General features: G+C 39.2%; 3 protein-coding genes across 3 annotated transcripts; all 3 read left to right on the forward strand.

The window, feature by feature from the left end:
* Positions 1–12,376: 12,376 nt before the first annotated feature.
* Positions 12,377–12,878, forward strand: LOC141847108 (uncharacterized). The gene has a single exon (XM_074735088.1). It carries the CDS (start codon positions 12,377–12,379, stop codon positions 12,857–12,859), a length of 483 nt encoding a protein of 160 aa, XP_074591189.1. The 3' UTR covers positions 12,860–12,878.
* Positions 12,879–15,960: 3,082 nt separating this feature from the next.
* On the forward strand, positions 15,961–16,780 carry LOC141847079 (protein LURP-one-related 15-like). The gene is made up of 3 exons (XM_074735062.1): positions 15,961–16,215; positions 16,313–16,546; positions 16,610–16,780. Exons 1-3 carry the CDS (start codon positions 15,961–15,963, stop codon positions 16,778–16,780), a joined length of 660 nt encoding a protein of 219 aa, XP_074591163.1.
* Positions 16,781–20,028: 3,248 nt separating this feature from the next.
* LOC141848127 (protein LURP-one-related 10-like) lies at positions 20,029–20,918 on the forward strand. The gene is made up of 3 exons (XM_074736242.1): positions 20,029–20,277; positions 20,377–20,601; positions 20,687–20,918. The coding sequence occupies exons 1-3, from the start codon at positions 20,029–20,031 to the stop codon at positions 20,894–20,896; spliced, it is 684 nt and encodes a 227-aa protein (XP_074592343.1). The 3' UTR covers positions 20,897–20,918.
* The last annotated feature ends 1,994 nt before the right edge of the window (positions 20,919–22,912 follow it).

Genomic DNA, 22,912 nt, shown 5'->3' on the forward strand with positions numbered 1-22,912 from the left:
CTCACGAATATATTCGTTAACAGGCTCGTGAACGTGTGTGTATATTACATAAATTATAAATATATTATATATTAATAAGTCAAATTCAAACTAAGCTCGTTTAACTTTTAAACGAGTTATTTCTAAACCGAGTTCGAACTAAACTCGATTAACTTTAAAACAAACCATTTTTGAACCGAACTCGAGTCGTTTGCGAACTATTTAATTTCATTATGAGTCGAGTTCGAGCTTAAGAATTAAAGCTCGAATCGAACTCGAGCCGAACTAAGTTTAGGAAAACAAACCGAGCTCAACCTCAGGCCTTTTACTGTTTGACTTGGCTCGATTCGATTACACCCCTAAATTCTTTACCAATGTGTTTCGGTACTCGACTTACATTGGGAGCATCATGTGGACATTGCTGCAACAACACCAATTAAGTCAATCAAAAGAATACAGTTAGTGTCGAGAAATATATAACTTAATTACGCATAGATAGATAGATATAAAGTTTTACATTTGTCTCTTTGCATGACCACCAGTTTGTCCCTTGCCCGTCGAGCTCGCCGGATCCGGAGATGATTATGCCGTTGATTCGAATGAAAAGAAGCCAGCTGAAATAACCTTCTTGCCATATTTCATTTGTCCGTTTAAGGTTTCCATCAAGCTTTGCACAAGAATAACATATAAGTCTTCCTCAAACATATACGTATATGTATGTATGTATGTATGTATGTATACCGCTACGGAGATGAAATTGTTGCAAGGTCCTTCGAAATCGACATGCGACAACAAAAATGTCTTCCCTGCCGGAATGATCAAGGTGGATCGTGCCGTGCTGTTGTGACAAGCTGCACTCCATGCATTCACAAACGCCTGAAGCAACATCCAATAGCAGAGGAAGAAGAAGTAGTAGTTAAGGATTTAAAATAGAAATAAAATATCATGACTCTTTATAATTTTTTTTTAATAATTTAAATATTCAACTCTCAAATCAACTATTTATTAGGTACCAAAGTATCATTTGTGTTGCCATCTCCTGTGGCTCCGAAGTCCAAGACGTTGTAAGACTCATCAGCCAAAACCTCATGATCAGCAAGAAGGAGAACAAAGAGACTGATGATAAGGCTCTGAATCAAAATCAAAACACAAGAAAATCATAAAGAAAAGAATAATAAAAAATGGAGATACATTAGTTTTCTTACTTGTCCAACCATTGTTGATCGAGTACTGTGATTATTCTTGAACTATATATGAGTTATATATATAGATGAAGTATTAATTAATGTTTGGAAAGAGTTAAAGATTGGAGATTTATTTGGATCTTTGCATTTCGATTTGGTACAGATCTAATTAGTTGTTTTATGAGATAATCTAAAATAAAAACAAAGGAAAGCATGACAATTAATTCTTCATTAATGAATTGAGTTAAGAATGCATTTCAAGCAATTACGTTGCAATTATTGAAACTGTATATACTAAATTGTTTGAATATATAAATTTATGTCAGGTTCAGAAATACAACAAGAATAATTTTTGTGTAATTTTATTTTGATTTAATTTTAATTATAGCTGGTTCGATTGGATGAAAGTTGTCTGCATTGATGTAATTGATAATTAATGTATTCGTTTAGTTATAGCAAATTCAGTCACAGCATGTCTTTATTGTTTTTTAATGATTAATATGTTTCTAATTTGATTATTCGAATATTCCTAAATAAATTTGGTATTTAATTTTATAAAATTCATTTATATTCATTCAATAATAAAAAATAAATAAATTTGAACGCTGATAAATTTAGTTAGTTAATGCGTTGATGATTATTTAAAAATAAAAATTTTAATATTTGTAATTTATTTCATATAGAAAATAAGAACATAATATAAATTTTATTAATTAGATAAATATTTAAATAAGAACAACAATATTGCATGCAATTGGGCTTGATAAAATGCTAGATTAATATTTGAGATCGATAAAAATTTTAATAAATAAATTTAAAGAAGTTTGATAAATAAATAAATAAATTTGAATAATCATTTACACTCCTGATTACCAAATTCATTTTATTATTTTACATTCAACGAGTTTTAACCATAAATTATAATTATAATTTAGTTGAGTGCTAACTAACACATTATATAATTCTTAAAAATTATATTAAAGGTACTAAATAATCATATTTATTTAACTAAAATTAATTAAATGATAAAATATTATATATATAGTATAAATAATTTTTTGGTTTTTCTATTATTTCTAATAAAAATATATATGAAATAAGGAAGAAAATTGGAGAAAGATGGTTTAAACCGATGGTTAATTAGGCCTGTGAACTCGGGCGAACCAGGTTCTTGTCCCAATTGCCTACTTCCATTAGCAGCTCAGCCATCTGCAGCTTGTGAGCTCTGATCAGAGATGGCGAAATCCATGGGACCAGAAGACTTCAGCCGGAGACTCGAGATATATCAGCGAAAGAGTTAAAAAGTGGCATGGAAATTAAGGAAAGAGATGGAGAATGATGGATTCGTCTTTAATTGTGTGAGAAACTTCAAACCAGGTCGTGTTCATTTGCCTACCTTCATCAGCACCTCTCTTGCAATTAGGGTGGTAAACGAGTCACGCTGGTTTGATAAGGTAATCGAGTCAAATCAAGCTGAGTTTAAAATGAATCAAATCGTTGAAATTATTATTCAAACGGTTTCTTTTTTATGAGCTTGATTCAAACTTGATTCATTTAAATGTTATCAAGTCTCTCAATTCAAACTTGTTTGATTTGTTTATTTATTGCTTATTGAGTTGATATAAATTTATTTACTCATTTTAATTTTTTTTATTTAGTATATTGATAAAAAATTTGTTGATGAATATAGTTCATGAATATTGTTTATGAACGTTGTTCACGAATATTAATAAATTGAACACATATGTATTCAAACATATTCGTTTAATTTAACAAAATTTATTTGTTTAATTTAACGAAGCTTATTCATTTAATTGATCTTATATATATTGAACGAAGTTCTTACCAAATCGAACACCAAATTTATTTACAAATGTTTGATTCACTTACAACCCTATCTACAACTTGTCAAGTAATCTTTAATCTAAACTGTTTTCTGAATTGGACGTGATCAGCTCGATCAATTGCAAATTAGTGGAGAGTTGATTATTGAGACAAAAAAAAAGATAATGATTATGTGGCCAAACTCGTTGATAATGTTTCCTCGCCAATTTATTTTTGCTTCATGAAAAGCTCAAAAGATCAGACAGACTATTCAATATAATTGTTCTTGATCTTTTGAAGGAAAGAAAAAGAAGAAGAGAATGTAACACAAAGATGCAGTTAAAGCTGGTGAAGTAAAATTGTCAAGATGAAAACCAGAAAAAAGGTCAAGCCGTCGATTAAATCCGGTCAATTTAATTAAAATCTAAAAGAAAGAAAGTAAAAAAGAAATGTCTTTTCTAAGAAGAAGATCTATGAAAAATAAGAGCGTTCATCATCATCATCATCCAAGATAAAGTAAAGATGTAAGAAGACTTTTTAAGAATACTGTTTCGGTCAAATATCACAGTAGTCAAGTCGTCAGTCAACAAACAATCCGACATGGACAACCTCCTGGATGAACTAGCTAGGACGTGGGATTTTATCAGGAATTGAAACACATTTCAAGAAGAGGTTAGACTGCTACCGGAGAGTCACAACAGACCACTCCGACGTTCAAGTTAGGATTCTACGAAAGACGATAATATGTGGACAGGAAAGAAGATAATACTGACAGAGTTTTTAGAGTTGAACCTGAAATAAGATTGTGTGTTAAGCCTTTTATAGTCTGCTCAAGGCATTTCCATGTCGGATGGGATAGCGCTCTTATAGCAACCTACAAAGGGGATCAGATCGGACAATTGTTTCCTTTTGACCTTATGTGTAAAAAAAGGGATATTCGAGGGGACCGGGTCTGACAACCTCATAACTGCCTGTTCATTCTTGGATTGCCGCGTGCCCATGAGAATATTCGTGTTCCTTTTTAGTAGGTCATGTAAGATAATGGTTCACAAAAGACGTGAAGGTGGAGCCCAGGAGTGGAGTTAGTCGAGACGGAGTGGCCGAGACGAGACTTGAAGCTGAAATGGCTTAGATGAAAAGATCAAGACGCTGAGATGAGACTTACCAAGACGAGACGATCGGGATGCCGAGATGAGGCTGGTCGAGAAGAGACGATAGAGATGGTCAAGGCGAGGTTGGCCGAGACGAGACGATTGAGACACCGAGATGAGGCTGGCCAAGACGAGACGACCAGGACGCCGAGACGAGACTGGCCGAGAAGAGATGACCAGGACGCTGAGACGAGGTTGACCGAGAAGAGACTACCAGGACACCGAGACGATGCTGGTCGAGAAGAGACGACCAAATCACTGAAACGAGGCGGGCCGAGAAGAGACGACTGAGATGGTCGAGATGAGATAGCTTTAGGGGCCCAAGTGGGGGCCTGGACTGAACCTATGCTGAGTCCGAACTACTGTATGAGCCCAAGGTGACAAATATCACTCGGACCTTGACCTTCATTTGACTCTTAATCTTTACTCCTCCGAAGGAAGCCACATCCTCTACAACACCTGCAAACACTAAGACAAGATATATGAGAAAGAGAGAAAAAAGACAAGAAGAGTGAAGTTTTTTAGGTGTCACAAGGAAGAACATCAAAAGAGTGTCCAAATTTAAGGAGGTAAAAAAGGACACAAAGGGCTAGAGAAAGAAAGAAAACACCATCTAAGGTTAAAAATTAAAGCATCATATATTGACAGTTAGGCTAAAAAGCACACTATATTGACAGTTAGGTTAAAAAGCATCATATATTGACAGTTAGGCTAAAAAGCTCATGTTCATTCTCAGGGACTCCATTGGAGGTCACCCCTTGTGGTGTTACAGAGAAAATCAGATTCTTTGGGGCCATTTTTGTGATATATTAAGGCTTTAGATCGATAGTTCCATCAATATTATTACTCGTATGGATTGTGAACATGGGCTACCAGAAGACTGAAGAGTGAGATTGCAGAGAGATAGGCCTGCACTCAAATTCCACATTAAGGAGAAGAAGGCGGCGGATAAGAGACGATGGCGGCTCGAGATGGATTGCCGTGCGGGGTGGGTGGCGAAGAGGATAGTCGATCGCTGCTGCTGACTAATTCGCCATGGCTGTTCATGTCCATCTTCTCTCTGCTTCCTACACTCATTTTAAACTGATTAAAATAAATTCAAATTCATCTAAATTTTACTCAATTCTATTCTATCACCACGAATTAAGAGACAAGATAAAAAGAGAGGATACCGAGAGCTTCTGTGCCAAATAGCACGAGGAAGACGAGCAGCAGCAGAATGGCCTTGGCAGAAGCCATCATGGGACGAGAAGACGATAGGCAGAGACTCGAAAATTATCACGAATAGAGTTGAAATTTATATGCAAAAAAGGAGAGAGATGGAGAAAAACTCCTCACGTCTTGTTCTTTGCCTACCTCCATTCGTCAAATTCATTGACAATGTACAAGTGTCTAAAAGTTTTACAGTAAAAGAAATGACTGGAGCAAGCAGGAACAAATTAACAAGATGAGCATGAAAAGCCTTGAGAAATTAGGCAAGAGGGATTCATTCTTGCCGCCGCCCTCGCATCGAAATTTGCCTCGCTCTACTCCTCAAGCTCCTTCTCGTCTTCCTCCTCAGCTGCCACCTTCTTTGCCGCAATTCTCGGAGCTTTGCCCTTATGCAAGAAAGCCTGAACAAATCAAATATATGGCTACAGTTTGGCTAAAAGACAACATGCATGGGTTAGGCATCACTGCTGTGATGCCTAACCCGTGCATGTTGTCTTTTATACTATACAAGATGGGTTAGGCATCACAACACTATACAAAATTGACCGACATTGACTAAGATTATTATTATTATATAAATTAATTTAGTCCTTGGCAGGATTGAATTGGTTACTGTGAATAGATATTATTAGATCAAATTTGGACGAAGTTAAAAAAATATCCTTCTCAAACTAGCCAACTACAACTTCTCTATTTACCTCTTTAATATATATATATATATATATATATGATATACTGCGCGACGGTATCCTGCCCGACTCGTGCGCGACGCATCCCAGCCGTCCACTGTCGAATCGAGTGATTCACAGCCGTCCGTTTATCGCGATTGCACAGTATTTCTCCTCGGACCTTCGCCGATTCCCGCCGTCCGTTCATCGCCGTCCGACCACCGATTGCCGCCGGACCGGGCCCGTAGGAACCGCAACTCGCCGGCGGTCCGGCGGGTGCCGGTTTCCTGCCCCGATTCGGCCGGAATCCGGCCGAATTCTGGCCGAAACCGGAAAACAGCCACTGTTTGCCGGTTTCGGCCGGAATTCGGCCGGATTCCGGCGAAAACCGTCCGCCAGTGTCTGGCGGCGATTTCGGCCGGACTCCGGCCCCAGTCGACGCGCCGGCGCCGGGCGCGTCGACCACGGCCGGAGTCCGGCCCCGATTCGGTCGGATTCCGGCAAAATCGCCGCTGGATGAATCTGCTCTGTTTCAGCCGGAATTCCGGCCGAATTCCGGCCCAATCCGACCGGAATCTGATGCCGATGTGTGCGCCGTCGAGTTGCGGTTCCAACGGACCCGGGATGGCGGCCGGCGGTGACCGGACGGCGATGAACGCGAAGAGGTCCGGCGGTCGCGTACGGGGGTCGGGTTTTTTCGTCGGACAGGATATCAGACCTGTTCCGGCTATACTATAGACAGTCAACGAGCAACTCTACGTAGGACCTTTTGGGTGAGCTAGGGTGCGAGAGATGATCTGAATTTGAAATACACTTCAAAGAAGAGGTTAGACTTATGTCGGAGAGTTCCGGCAAGCGACTCTGATGGTAAACCACTCCGATGCTCAAGTTAGAATCCCGAAAAAGATGATAAAATATAGACAGGAAAGAAAATAAGGTTAGTAGAGTTTTTGGAATCCAGACATGAATATTGCGGTGGGCTGAACCTTTTATAGCTTGCCCTTCCTCGCTCCCATGGCAATCTGCCAAGTGGACCGGATCCGACAACTATTTCCTTTTAGCCTTATGTGCAGAAAAAAGAATATATGAGGGGACCATGTCTAGCAAATTTGTATTCCCTTTGTCCTTATATGCAAAAAAAAGGGTATCTAAGGGGACCGAATCTGACAACCTTGTAACCGCTTGTACGTCCTCAGACTGCTGCCTGTCTATAAGAATATTCACGTCCTCCTCTAGCAGGCTATGTAGGATATTCGTTCGCCACAAACATGAGGACGGAATCGAGGATGAGGCACAGCGAGGTGGAGTGGTCAAGATGAGGTGGTTGAGGCTGGCCGAGCAAGACGACTGAAATGGCCAAGACGAGGCTGACCGAGACGAAACTACTGAGATGATCGAGACAAGATGATTGAGGCGGAGCGAGGTGGAGTGGTCGAGATGAGATGGTTGAGGCTGGCCGAGACGAGATAACTGAGATGGCCAAGACGAGGCTGGCCGAGACAAAACGATTGAGATGGTCGACACGAGATGATTGTGGCAGAGCGAGGTGGAGTGGTCGAAATGAGGTGGTTGAGGCTGGCCGAGATGAGACGACTGAGATGGCTAAGATGAGGCTGGCTGAGGCGAGATGACTGAGATGGCTGAGATAAGGCTGGCCAAGACGAGGCTAGCTGAGACGAGATGTCTGAGATGGTCGAGACGAGACTGACCCAGATGAGATGACTGAGATGGTCGAGACGAGGCTGACCCAGATGATATGATTGAGATGGCCGAAACGAAGTTGGCCGAGACGAGACGCCTAAGATGGCCGAGATGGCTTTGGGAGTCCAACTCGAATCCTGGACTGAACCCAGGATACGCTCGAGATACAATCTGAATCCGAGGTACCTAATATCCCCCTCTGGTGGGATTGGGTCTGTGTCACTCGTCTTGCCACATCGGCCTGAATCTTGACCTTCATATGACTCTTGATTTGGGTCCGCGTTGACCCATCTTGCCACATCGGCCTAGATCTTGACCTTCACATGACTCTTGACTTTTATTCCAGAAAGAGCCACGTCACCCCATGAGAAACTTTTTTAATTTGTTTTGATTTTTTTGTGTGTTTAATACTATAAACTAACTCTTAAATCCTAAAAGACAAATCTTAAATGGTTTAACCGTCAAAAAAATAAATAAATAATAATTTGGGCGTATGGAATCTTCTGTCACAAACGAGTTGCGCAAGATATACGCGCAAGGTATCATAACCTCCTATCAATTGTGGCCTCCTAGCCACTCGTCATAACGTCATGGCTATGAAATTGCACATGAAAGTAGAGATCGAATCCCCAAGAGAACAATTGCTTAAATCAATAAAATCTCTCCCACCTGAAGAGACTGCTCATTCACCATGATTTACCTCTTTTGAAATCGTTGTAAGATCGACATTGAAAGACATTTAGGGTGAACATTATCACATTTTGCCGCATTGGCTATGAAATTACAATAAAATCTAAGCCACAATTGACTACAATAGGAGATCCCTCCCAATGTGATCATCAATTGTGACTTAAACTTATCGTGATTAGTTGCAAGGAGGCTACTTCGTTGTGACTTGATCGTGATTTTGCAGCCAAAAAGATAAATCTTAGTTAGCCTCATTGACTATCTCTGGGGTGACCGGTCCGATCTCACGGAAGTTTTCCACCAACCACCAAGGTACATCGAGAAGTGCACGCAATGATTTTGCAGCCAAGAGATTACGACTTGTGGCTGTGATTTTGTAGCTATCAATTGCACTTACCACTATCGCTAGGTTAAGGAACTTTTTTTAATTATTATTTTATATTTTTTAAGGAGAAATGTATTTTAAAAATTAAAAATGCCTTTTGATAAATAAAAAAGTTGGCCTGAGTTAACAAGAGATATAAGAAAATCAGATTAGTTGGGGGCATTTCTATGATCGTCATTTCTTATGCATGCACACAAGGGTTGATAATGATATCTGATAAATTTATAGTCATCACACTTCGTATTATTATTTGTATATGGATTGGGATCATAGAGCTCCCGGAGCATAATTAAGTTGATTACGACGGAGTAAAGTTATTGACGTAGATAAGGATTGAATCTCGATGAAGTCGAGACAATGCTCTCCTCTGTCGTAGTCAACTGTAACTTTTCGATTTACCTATTTACAGATGGTCATGAGTGCGATCGTGTGGGACCGCTGGGATGGCGGATTCCACCTTGTGCTGAAGGAATCACAATGAATAAAATTAACTCCAATATGATTGAGAGAATAATCTCACGTTGAAAGTTTCTTAGCAACCAGACTGATTTATATTGAAATACGACATGATTGGACGACAGACTCTCTCTTGATCTTGCTTTTGCTTTTGCAAAGGGGCTACAAAACCAAGACCTGAATTGTATTAAATCTAATCTTCTGTTTGGATGGGGGTAAGAGAATATTCATTAACTAAAGGGCCAATGATACTTAGCATGAAAAATCCCAACATGAATGAAGCATGACACTCACATTGGCAGTGGATCCCACTGGATACTAGTGGGACCCACTGCATACAGTTGTGAATGTCATGCTTCATTCATGTTGAATTTTCATACTAAATATCATTTCTCTAACTAAAGAGGAAAGGAGAGGAAGAGAGGAAAAGAAGAGAAAGAGTATTTATATTTTTCTTGTTTCGGAGGAGGAAGGGAAATTCATTAACGTAATATGTGTTATCTTATTTGGGAGGAAATGAAAAGAAATGAATTTTAAATATATAAAATTATAAAAATACCCCTACTTCTTATAATAAATCTACATGTAAAAAAAAATATGTATAGTTCATTAAACCTATGGATATGAGATTTTTCTTATAAAAATCACTTTGCGAGACCAACTAAAATTAATATTTACGACTTAAATAAATAAAAAATTAAAAAAAAATAATGAGTAGACATAAAATAAGCATGCGAAATATAAAATCTGTACATTTTGGTACGACAAAAGATAAATCAGTATTTTTACATATATTTCTATAAAAATTTAATGATATAAGAAAGGAGCGAAAAGATTATACTCAGCTAGAGAAATTTAAAAAATTTAGATTAAATAAATTAAATAAGTTATTTGAAAATTAATATTTTAAAATATGGATAATATTGGAATAAATAATATTTAGAATTGTCTTTCCTAGTGTAAGAAAATCTTCCTTTTCATGGATAAGGAAAGTTAAAACTTACTTTTCCCTTCTCTTCCCTCACTTCTTTCCAAACAAGGTTCAAAATTATTTTCCCCTTATTTACCCTTCCTTCCCCTTCCCTCATCTCCTCCCAAACAAAGCATAATTAACTTGTATACGAGTATGACTTATATGTAATTCTTTAAAGTATTCTGACTTGCTGAGTTGGTTAGTGCGGAGCAAACTTGCTAAAGTGAATAAGAGTCGAATTTTGATGAAGTTGAGGCAATGTCCTCTCTCGTAGTGGTCAACTGCGCGTAGTTTTCTGATTTATCTTCTCACAAATAGTCATGGAGTTGACCGTGTAAGTCGTTGGATGACGAATTCCACCTTTTTACTGAAGTATTCTGACTCGGCCTTAACTCGGCTAGGTCTTCCGACGTAAAGAGAAGCGCAGGTGGAGATGGTAAAGGTCTTCGATCCACTTTTGTTTCACTATCAAGCAGCTCTAGATCTTTCTCGCAATCTTGAGCTTTCTTTCCGTTCCCCATGGATTCTTGCGTTCTTGACCGCCACATAATGCACATGTGGAAAGGTAGATCAATCCATGAAGAATATATAAGATACCTTATCTGTTATCCTTTTAAAATATTCCTTTCAGCACTTTAAAGTTGCAGGTGGGAGAAAAAAGATGGCAGGAAATTAAAAGCCAATCCTAAACTAATTATTTATATAATTAAAAAGATATTTTCCTTTTTAAAATTATTAAAATATTATTTATTTAGTTAATCGCCTTGGGTACAACTAGTCCTAAAAGTGAGAAATCTTCCTATTAGATTCGTTTATCGGGTAAATTTGAAAGTGTAAGCAGCTCTTTATCCAGCAGCCAACGTTTTAAATTTTTCATTCCAGTGCTGAAAAAAATATCCTACAGTGCACTGTAGTTGAGATTCAAAATGCCTAGGCATTTGACTGTTCGCCTTGTCATTGTACCATACTCAAGGGACGGGATGACATTGTATAGTAGTAGCTTTGATACATACTTAAACAAATAAATAAAAAGATCAAAGTCTAAATTTCAATAGAAATAAATATTCTAGAAGTCGATCTCTAAGTGTGTGTTTCAAATTTATGTGATATATAAACTAAGAGCATGACCGTCTATTTCTAGGATTAATCGGGTGAAGTTCGACATCAAAATTATATAAAAAATAAAATAATTTTTGTCAAAATTGTATCGTTATAAAGTAATTATAACCATATTGAATCAATTTTGATCAAAGATGCACTATTTTAAAGTAGTTTTGATTAAAATTGCATCATATTAGAGCAACTTAGATTAAAATTAGACTATCTTAGACCAATAATTTTGTCAAAATTACATCATCTTGGAGCAACTTTGACTAAACTGTTATAAATGGAGTACAAAGAGTTATTTCGGATATCAAATTACTGATGAAAGATAATTTTAATGATTTTTAAAAGAAGCATGCTCTTTTGATAATATAGATAATGGAGAGCATCCTTTTAATTTTTTGCCAAAACACACCTCCATAGTCATACTGTTAGAGCTGATGGAATCCATGTGTATTTTTAAAATGATATAATATTATTTATTTTGGATCCAAATACACATGATTTTATTTTTGGACTACCAAAAGGTCTTGTACCAATAAAATATCTTCTATCTTATAACACTAGAATCTTTTTTATGTATTTATAATGTAGGTTTTGATTGTATCCTAACAATCTACCCCTCAAATAAAGGACTATTGTGAGCCTCATACCAATGAGATATATATCTTCTATCTTATAACATCAAAATCTTTTCTATATATTTCTAATGTAGAACTTTGATTGTATCTCAACACATACTTCTACCATTTGAGTAAAGGGGTTCAATATTCTAGGGGAAATGGAGTTAGGATCATAGTAAAGAATAAGAGATCTTATCCCATGGCAAGAAGTGGTGAGCAAAGTAAGATTCCAAAAGTGTGCCCAACAATGCATGTTTTCTTGTCTCTGATGTCACTTAAAGCAGTAATGAAAGATCCTCAACGACCTACCTTTATCGATATCTTTGTCTTCTTCAACAATAAGCAATTGTTCATCGATCGTTTCTACCCCAATTCACTCTCTATAAATACGTGCCACTTTGCTCCATGTTACATTACCACTAAGCAATAATGGAGAAGTTGCCCAAGTCTCAAGTAGCAAAGGGACTTGTTTTCCTTGTCCTAGTCTTGCTCATCCCTTTCGTATCGTCGGGTTTCAGATCCTCCTATCTCTACATCCTCCTCAACATCCTCATCGTTGCCCTTGGCGCGGAGGCTGGCTTCCTCGAGGCCATCTCTAGGCCTCATGACGGCAAGAAAACATCAAACATCGCGGCCGCTCCGACTAGTGAGTTTATAGGTAAGGAAGTGATTGGCATTCCTAAACAGACTTGTGAGGAGGAGATTGAGAAAGTTGCACCGAGATCGCGAAGATTGAAGCGGTGCCACTCGAAGCCGAGCCTCTTCTTCATCAGCAGTGGAGATGAGGAGGGTGGTGGAGAGCTAAGCAAGGAAGAGCTGTTTGCCAAGACTGAAGCATTCATTGGGAACTTCTATATGCAGCTGAAGATGCAGAAGGAGGAATCAAGGAAGATGCTTCATGGATTAATTTAATTACAGGAAAATAAAAGCAAGGACATATTCAGAAATTAGAGGTGGATTAAGCACCAAAATAAATTAAATAAAGAGAAAAAGTAATACATCAATTCTCTTTAATGTCAAATTATAGATTATAAAATACCTATATTAGTTTTTTCTCAACAGGATTAAAGTCTAGAACATTACTATCTTAGATCTGAACAAAAGGAAGGGAAGTAGCACTAGTTTTCTTTTGGTATTTCCCATTCTCTGTTGGATATATGCTTAGAATCTATTTGCATATATATGTTGTTGGCTGTTGTGTCAGTGAGGCCTATAAAAAAAATGATAATCCCAGTTAGTCGCATTGACTCAAGTCCTGAGGTGACCTGTCCGGTTTTACGGAAGTTTCCCACCGACCACCAGGGTAAATCGGTCAGTGAGGCCTATAATAGCTAGATTTTGTTAACTACGTAGATAATTAATCAGACCTGTAAATTGTAATTAGAGGATTAAATTTTAAATTGAACAAATATTTTAGAGATTGACTTTTGAGTATATGCTAGATCATGAAATAATTAAAAAGGCTAAGTTATACATTTTAAAATTTGTTAGACCTTTATGCAAAAAGACAAATAAAGGATAAGCGTTTCTTTCCTCGTGACTTTTTCCTTTTTTTTTTCTTTCCTTTAAAACCTCTCTACCCCTAATCTCCCAAAAACGATCTCACCCTCAAACTCCTCACACCATGTATCGCCGTCTCCGTCCTTGCTCTCTATTGTCGTCGCAATCGCCACTACCGTCCTTGCTCCTTGTATTGTCGTCGCCGTCGCACATCGTTGCAGCCGTTGCACGCCATCGCAGCATTGCCAACATTTCACAGCATCAAGCTACCGCGAGTGAATATTTAATTGAGGTAGAGGTTCTTGCTTGATCTCTTTTGATTTCCTTTCGTGCATGATTAAATCGTTGGATCCCTTTTTACTTGATTTTTTGTTGATTCAAACTCAACCATATCCAAAAATTTCTTAGCTCTATTCGATTGCTAGTTTCGTTCAAAGTATATGATATAAATCAAGTATATGGAATGTATAAAATACTATCAATTTTATTTGAATTTCCATACACTTGAAGTAATTAAAATTCATTTAGTTTTAGTTGTTCTTATTAAAAGGTTATTTCATTTACAAGTTATTATATTAAGTCACTGTAAGGATACTTCCTTATCCTTATGATAATAAATAAATAAAAAATAAATTCATTCTCTTAACAAATATTAATAGATGACATATTTTTTGTTATACGTATGGTTGATTATATTTTTATCATACATATTGCTTGCCTTTTTTATGGTATCTATGATTTTTTCTAAGAATTAATAAAGAAAAAAAGGGCTAATCGGAGTCATGATGAAAAAAATAAGAGGAGATGAATATATTCCTGTAGTTCATATAACTGAAACAAGTAGTATAATTATATGAGATAATTTCGGCTCAATGCTCATAAGCAGTATATGGCTTTTCAACCAAATTAATTGAGAAGTAAATATACCTCTTGTGTTATGGAACTCAGTTCTACTTGTTATAAAAGATATGAGATTAATTATATCAGAGGAATGAGGGAAATAACTTTATAAATATAGAACTCCTTGCTCCGCAATCGAAAGAGCTTTTGAATCTTTTGTGTGTGCCTAAATTTTAAAAAATTGAGATAAAATTTTTCTCATAGGGTGGATTGCAGGTCGTTCACCCTATTCTTATGTAAAACATCTCACGGAATGGATTGTAGGTCGTCCATCTGATTTTCATGTGAGATATTTTTCGGGTGGATTGCTGGTCGTTTACATGAGCTATGTATATATAGATGCATACTTACGATGCAATTTTGTTGCAGATCGTTCACTCTATTATACAATGCATCTCTTTTAAGTTGGTTACAGGTCGCTCACTTTGATATTTTTTTCATTTATACCTGATGTGTTTATAATAAGTGGAATGTAGGTCATTCTCTTTTTCCTAAATGACACATTTTAGACGAGTAAATTGTATGTCATTTACCCACTCAATTTTTAGCAAAAGGTGGAATTTGTCACCCCAGCGACCCCACACGGTCGGCTCCACGACCATCTGTGATGAGGTAAATCGAGAAGCTACATTTGACCACGACGAAGGAGGGTATTGTCTCGGTTCATCAAGATTTGAACCATTGCCCTCTTCTGCAACTCTGCTTCGTCGTAACCAACTCAGCTATGTCCTGAGAGCAAAATTGAAATGCCGAATCTTTATACTGTTCTTCTAATTCTTCCAAGTACTTTACTGGTCCACAATATATCTCTCAATGATAAATACCAGTTAGCCTCATTGACTATATATCCCTGGGGGTGATCAGTCCGACTCCACGGAAGTTTCCCATCGGCCACCAAAATAAATCGGGAACTACACGCAGCGGCTAATCCATACGCCCAGCATCCTTTGATTGCGCTCCCCATCACAATATCTCTTAATAATTGTATGATAATGTGTTCCTTAACACTCGATAAGTTTAATTTTATTTCTTCGGAATTAATAAATGGTGAATTGCGAATTAATAAATGGTGAATTGCCATGAAACTCACTCAAATTAAGAAGTAGTCTCAGCCCAAACTTAATTCTCGAGTCAGTCTTCAAACTGAACAAGTTACGCGGAAATAAATGGTGAATTGACAAGCAACCCTTCTTAAGCAGCAAAAGAGAAATTCAACCCTTATGGAACCTGAAGTTTCTGAGAACATTAGTTGATTATTTTGCCCCCGGACATTATTTAGTTGGTTATGACAGAACAAAATTATAGAAGAAGATAAGAGTTTAAATCTCGGCATACTCTTTTTTATCGCGATCAATTGTAGTTTCTTGATTTACTTTTTTATAGATGATCGTGAAACTGACCATATAAGACCGCTAAGGTGACGCGGGATTCCACCTTTTATCCAAAAAGTTTCCGAGAACAACAAAATAAGACGAACGGCCGAACTGACTTGACTTCTTCCTGCCGAAGATCGTTTCTACGAACATTCAGATATCTTTATTTAACAAGACAGATCATCTGAGCATTAATACTGATTCACAAAACCTTCACAGAGCCTCGTGCAGCCAGCAATCATGGCGGAATATGGGCCCCAGACGGGGAGAGATGTTGCGCCTGCCGTGGTGGTGGTCGGCCGGCAGTTCTCCGTTCGGAACGCCGTCAATTTCACGGTCACCCGTACTGCCAGTTTATTCTCCGCCCCGAACGACCGTTACAAGGTGATGGACATCAACGGCGACGTGGTGTTCAAGGCGAAGGGTTTCTTCTTCAGCTTCGGCTGCCTCCTCCTCGACGCCGCCGGCATCCCTCTCCTCACCATCGAACCAAAGGTATAGTATATATATATATATATATGCAACAGCAGGTTTAATTTAATTCATCGTCAAAAAATTATACGTACTCAGGATCGGTTCTTGTTGATTTTAGGTATTTAGTTGGCACCAAACATGGAGAGTGTTCAGAGGAGAGAGCTCCAGCCCGAACGATTTGCTGTTCAGCGTGCGAAAGCCCCAGATATTCCAGTGGAAGGACAACTTTGATGTGATCTTGGCCACCAACGCCGCCGACCAAGCTGTAGCTTCCCCCTGTGCTTTTAAGATCATTTCACGATGCACGAAATGCACAATTTGCATTGGCGAATCCGACGAAATCATAGCCCAAGTGAGCATAGAGTTAAGTTTCTGTTCTTTTTATAGATATATATAATTAATGTCGTTGTTGTAGATGCATCGCAAGACTGCATTTTTTGCAAGGGACAAACTGGAGGTGACAGTGAATCCGAACGTCGATTACGTCTTCATCCTGTCGTTGATAATCGTCCTTGAAGAGATCAAAGAGAGTCGTCGTCGATCATATGCAGCGTCAGCGCGTAGAAGAAGACGACGTGCAACTTAATGTCAAGTGCATCTTTTATATATATAACAAATTAAAGGAAAATTAGTGAATTGTATTTGAAGTTTTATCCTACCATTCTCCTTGTCTATTGTAATATGTTTTCATAAAACTCAATAAATTTTATTTTTTTCTGAATTAATAATTTTGATTACATAAATCGAAGGAGGAGATCATATTCTGTTCAACTATAATAAATGTTGAAGTTTCTTCTCTATTTACGTATAAATAATGCACTATGTTAAAGGTATTATGACCCGATCCCTATAGATCAGACTAAGTCCGAGACATGGCGGATAAAAGATTGACTTGACTTTACATTTGGTGCACGAAGCCTGACTCGGCTACTCGCCCCCCACTTGGAAGCCTAACTTAGCCACTTACCCACCACTCAGGAGCCCTACTCGGCCACTCACCCAGCTCGCTTGGGAGCTCGACTCCCAATTCGAACCGCAATTCGACTGACACAACCATGTCCCCCGAATACAGTACCAAGAGTAAGAGCCCTAGCTAGCTCCCGACTCATCGAGAGCACTACATTTATATTGAGGTCGAGCTTAGACTCCACTCGACCGTGCCAAGACTCCACTCGGTCGTGCCCAGACTCCACTCGATCGTGCCCGATCCCTGCTCAACCCTATTCAAAGTCAATTTCTCCACCGGGTAGTCTCGCTTGACCCCACAATATCAGACCGATTCCCCCTTCTGTCTTTATCAGTCAGTCAAATTACCATTGATGTGGTAAGTCTTGCCTGACCTGACGTGGCGCGATTGGTCAATAGAATGCCCATCCTGGCCGGTTCTGGGGCCCACGGTCAAGGAAGTCTTGCCCGATCATATGCGGCCCCAAAGGTCCACAAATTGGCTGACGTGGCAAACTCTGGGACCCATGGCCCCGATGTGGGTACCCTCAGTTAGGGGAATCCGAGGGGTATAATGGATCAGCTCCCGGGAAACACACCCCTGAACCCCGGATTCAGCTAAGGATCCCTTGCTCGGCCATTCCTACACAAGGCCCGGTTCACCCGGCCATCACCGTTTACACCTTTTCCCGAGCATCGACTACACTGCCAAACCATCTCCCGGGAGACACACTCCCAGTTCCTCATATTATGTCTCGGTCATCACTCCCAATCACTGGGACTGCTCGACTACATTGAGTACCACCATGCCCGAGCATCCATTGCCTCCTAGTCTCGCTTCCCGGGACATGCACTGGGTAACCTGCTCACTGTATCCATATTGCTTGTTTGCCCGGCCATCCCTCCGATGCGCATGGCTCGCCCGACTATTACTAAGCCTAATCAGTTCCGAGCCTAATTTACCTTCTGAATGGAATTCCCGGGAAGTATCCCGCACAATCAACCTAAACTGCGTGTATCGGCTCACTGTAACACAGCTTGTCAGGTAGCCCGGCCATTCACCCACGGTGTCTGGTTCACTCGGGCAACGCACCCCATACTTGGTCCTGGGTAAACCCGATTGCTGTCGGTCACAGATGATTTCCCACTCCGATAAGTAATCCCAGCTCAAGTTCAATTTACACTACAAACAAAGGAGCATGTAAACTGGTGCGCAGGGAACAGGTTGCGCTCATGTCTTCATGATCGTTCCTCCCCGTGGCAATCATCTTCCCCTTTTTTGGCTAAACGACAGAAGCCAGGTATATCGCCACGCTGGAAGACGGTTACAGACAGCTTGCCCTTGTCCCTCAGATGCCATCCCCCTGGCGCAGGTGTCAGACAGTATCAGAGGTTGTCCCCCCGGATACCCTCAAAGCCTGCTTCGCTGACAGGTGGAAGGTTCTCTTCATAGGTATATAAGTCCTCTCACAGGTATGAAGAGGGCATCGCATCTTTTGCACACTCACTACTATCTTCTTCATTCTCACTACTATTTTCTCCACCTGAAACCTAACTTGAGCGTCGGAATGGCTTGCCGGGACTTCCCGGCGCCAGCTAATCCGTTCGTTCTTCGGTGATCTTGCAGGTCTTCTTCTTCGCTAGGCCCCTGACGGTTGAGGTGGCATATTGTTGACCAGTGGGTTGACTGTCGTCGGTTTTTTGCCGGAACAACCATCAAGAATTTATGAATAATTATGTGACATGATCACCTACCCCCCTATTATCACAGTATGATGCTGAATGATGCGACTTCATACTATTATGATAATGACAAGATATTTTTTATACCATGATGGGACATATCTTCTAACAAAATCTCTGAACGTGAATATTCTTCTTAATTAACGACAAGACATGATTGTATGATTCTCTTACTACTCTTGTCTATATACTGTACAGATACATGTACGCATACATACGCCTTCATCATGCTCCTTCAATTAAACTCTTCTTCTTCCAGTGACTGACTTGAGCGTCAGAGGGTCGAGCCAGGGCAACCCCTGACCTTCTCACGGTGTTAGTGCTTCCATGCCCCAGAGCTCATCGTCTTCTTCCTCCTCCTTGCGCAGTCAACATCGATGCTGAGTGGCCGGGTCCCGGAGCTCGTTGCCTCCTTCCTCCTCGCAAAGCCAATCTCGATGTTGAGTGGTCGGTGACGTATCCATAGAGCGATCTCAACAAGAACACACTAGTTAAAATTATATGTTGGAAGCTTGTACATGTCATTCCTTTGCTAACTTGATGCCCTTGAACTCCTGGGTTGAAGAAAAGCCCCAAAAAATATTATACATTAATTAGATTTTTTTTAAAAAAAATTAATTTTTTAATCTTAGATAATTTAATTATCCAAGTATATAGAAAGTCCCAAAAAAATTTTAAGCCCCTTTTAAATACAAGTCGTAAAAAAAATTACAGTGGAGATACATTGTGATGATGTGTTAATCGATGATACAATCTTTTTTTTTTGACAATTTAAGCCTCCTTTATTTGATGAAAAGTCGAAACTCAAATAGTTGTTGTTATTAATTATTATATTTCATCTAACTATTTTATTTTGATTTTGATATGTATGCTTCCACAATTAATTAAGACGAACGCGTACAAGAAGATTAAGACGAACGCAGTACGCAAACAAGAAGATTAAGACGAACGCGTCGTTGACGTTTCAAACAAAACCACGCTGACTTGACTTCTTCCTGCCCGAGGATCGTGTCTGCCTTCACATTCACGTAATCACGTTGACATATTTATTTAACAAGCATGGACGGCACGACGTACAGATCTCTCTCCATTAATACTGAATCACAAAACCTTCACAGAGCTAGGTTTGTGCAGCAGCTAGCAGCCATGGCGGAATATGGGCAGACGGCGAGATATGTTGCGCCTCCCGAGCTGGTGGCCGCCCGGCAGTTCACCGTTCCTTACGCCGTCAATTTAACGCTCACCAGCACCGGCGGTTTGTTCACCCCGAACGACCTTTACAAGGCCAAAGACACCAACGGCGACTTGGTGTTCAAGGTGAAGGGTGTCTCCTTCAGCAGCCGCCGCCTCCTCCTCGACGCCGCCGGCACCCCTCTCCTCACCATGAAACCGAAGGTACGACGCACAATTAGGTTTCATCGATCATCAAAACTTTGCCTCGCCCTTCAAATTATCAATTATACTCACGCTTGGTTACGTTCTTGTTAACTCCAGGCCTTTAGCAATCGCGGAACACGGAGAGTATTCAGAGGAGAGAGCACCAGCCCGGAAGATTTGCTGTTCAGCGTGCGAAAGTCCAAGATATTCCAGCGGAAGGACAACTTTGATGTGGTCTTGGCCACCAACACCGACGAAACTGCTCCCTGTGATTTTAAGATAATTGCACGAAGAAAGAAATGCTCCATTTGTATTGGCGAAACTGATGAAATCATAGCCCAAGTAAGCATATATGCATGCATAAACACATATATAGAATAAAGTTTTTAATTTCTTTTCTTTCTCAAATCTTCAATTAATGCTGCAGATGCATCGCAAGACTGCATTTTTTGCAAGGGACGAACTGGAAATAACGGTAAATCCCAACGAAGATTTCGCCTTCATCGTCTCGTTGATAGTCATCCTTGAAGAGATCATGGCAAGTCGTCGTCGAGCAAATACAGCTGCTACAACGAGTGCAGGAGGCGGTGCAGCTTTCTCAGGGGGTGCAACTTTCTCAGGAGGTGCAACTTTCTGAACGAGTGCAGCAGCTATGTAATCAGGATGTTAAGTGCATACATGAACGTCGTCTAGATCTTGTCTAGTATTGCTAATGGCTATGCTTAGAGTATTGTATTTGTCTATAATTTTATGATAATTCTCATATATTGTTGCCTATTATAATATAATATATGTTATCTAAAATACAATAGGTTTTTGATGCTGTGAATTTTTGAAAGTCATAATTTTTTATTTGAGCATCAGAATGAGATTATTTTTTCATACACGAAGTTTTTTTTAGAGATCTACCTTCGTTTTCGTTATAGGATAAAATCTATAATCATCCACTTTCGGATTCATCAAATATTATTTAATTAGTATCTTTTCAAAGACTCTAATTATTTTATTTATTATTTTTAATAATTTTTTATTTTAAGATTTAAGGATATTTTTGTCTTTTATAAATTAAGGTTTGGAGTTTATTTAAGTATATGTTTAAGGATTTTGAGATCTTTTTATTAGGTTCTTTTCCTAGCTAATTTATGTTATTTTTCGATAGAATCAATAGGTTTTAGAAGATTAATTCTGATACTCATGTATGAATCAACGAATTTAATAATTTTCGCTACATCAATTTTATTTCTTCTAAATTATTAAATTTTAATTATATTAATCAACAGGTGATACACCCCAGGGGAGTCAACTAGGTCCAAGAAGGACAATAAGATAGCCAGGATAGAGTAGGTAAAATGGATCAATTAGACCAAACATCCCCTATCACTACTAGAAAAATGTTAATAGACAACGCCCCAAAGACAACGTTTTTTAGCAAAAGCGTTGTGGTATTTCAATTTACAACGTTTTTAGTCAAAAGCGTTGTCTTTTGAAATCAAAAGACAACGTTTGTACAGAAAGCGTTGTCTATTAGGGGTCAACCACAACACTTTACAAAAGCGTTGTCGAAAACGTTGTCTTTTAGCGGATTTTTTGCCAAAGACAACGCTTTTAAAAAGTATTGTCGTTGACCGTTGTCGTTGAGGGTTTAGAGGGTTTATATCCAGGTTTTTTATCGGGCGAGTCTACGATTTTCGTCCCTCTCCCGCTTTCACCTCTAGCTCGTCTTCTTCCGCGCGCTCCATTTTCGTGCCTCTCCCCGCCCCCTCTCGCATCTCTAGCTATAGGGAGGATGCTGCATCTGATGAGCAATATGGAGAAGGAAGCCATGGGAAGGATAGGGTGTCTGAGAGAGACAGATATGGTGCTCCAGAAAAAATATTATTTTTATTTGGAAGTAATATGTTATATATATATATATATATATATATAATTTTCTAATTATTTTTTTGTAAAAAGAATTTTAAATTGCTTTTTACTTTTATTGATTATTATTAGTTAAGTTGAATCAAGATTGATTAAGAAAGTTTAAAAATTGAATCTGGTAAAAAAAAAGGGGGTGTAATTGAATAATATGATTTATTTTGTTTCAAGGATTTATTTAAATTCAGATTTTCTGTCTTCTCTCCTCGCATCTCGCGACCTTATTTCCTCTTTCTCGCGACGCAGGAGAAGCCACCGGATCCTTTCTCAGCTCTCCTCTCTACGAGGCCGGAGACATCAGCTCTCCTCTCTCTACGAGGCCGGATCCTATCTCACTTTGAGTGGATCTCGCTCTTTCTCCCTCCTTTTCTCCTTCTTCAGTGCGTACCGTTCCGCTGAGTGTGAACTCGAGCATGGGTGACCGTCGGCAGAGATCGGACGACGACGATGAATTCGAGACTCGGAGATCTTCCCGGCGCCATGACCGAGAGAGGACTAAGGGGAGTAAGCGAAGAGATCGAAGCAGCCGCCGCTCCGATGAAAGTGAGTACTCAGACTCCGAGGAAGACCGCCGTAAGGGTAAGAGGGCTAAGCGGGATATCAAGGAGGAAGAGATCATGGACTACATGGTGAAGAAGGCGCAGAAGAAGGTATTGACTTTATATCTTTTGTGGACTAGGGTTTGTGGACGTTTATTAGGGTTTGTGGACGTTTTCAGTTGGGTAAATTGTTGGTT

The sequence above is a fragment of the Curcuma longa genome, chromosome 16, assembly GCF_044706935.1.
Source record: "Curcuma longa cultivar G26 ecotype Majalengka, Jawa Barat chromosome 16, ITB_CL_G26_1.1, whole genome shotgun sequence".
Lineage (NCBI taxonomy): Eukaryota > Viridiplantae > Streptophyta > Magnoliopsida > Zingiberales > Zingiberaceae > Curcuma > Curcuma longa.

Excerpts from the sequence above, each read along its gene's own strand:
- LOC141848127 (XM_074736242.1), top strand. The coding sequence starts at position 20,029 with ATGGCGGAATATGGGCAGACGGCGAGATATGTTGCGCCTCCCGAGCTG. Across the intron at positions 20,278-20,376 it reads TCCTCACCATGAAACCGAAG|GCCTTTAGCAATCGCGGAAC; the intron begins GTACGACGCACA and ends TGTTAACTCCAG. Across the intron at positions 20,602-20,686 it reads CTGATGAAATCATAGCCCAA|ATGCATCGCAAGACTGCATT; the intron begins GTAAGCATATAT and ends TTAATGCTGCAG.
- LOC141847108 (XM_074735088.1), top strand. The coding sequence starts at position 12,377 with ATGGAGAAGTTGCCCAAGTCTCAAGTAGCAAAGGGACTTGTTTTCCTT.
- LOC141847079 (XM_074735062.1), top strand. The coding sequence starts at position 15,961 with ATGGCGGAATATGGGCCCCAGACGGGGAGAGATGTTGCGCCTGCCGTG. Across the intron at positions 16,216-16,312 it reads TCCTCACCATCGAACCAAAG|GTATTTAGTTGGCACCAAAC; the intron begins GTATAGTATATA and ends TGTTGATTTTAG. Across the intron at positions 16,547-16,609 it reads CCGACGAAATCATAGCCCAA|ATGCATCGCAAGACTGCATT; the intron begins GTGAGCATAGAG and ends TCGTTGTTGTAG.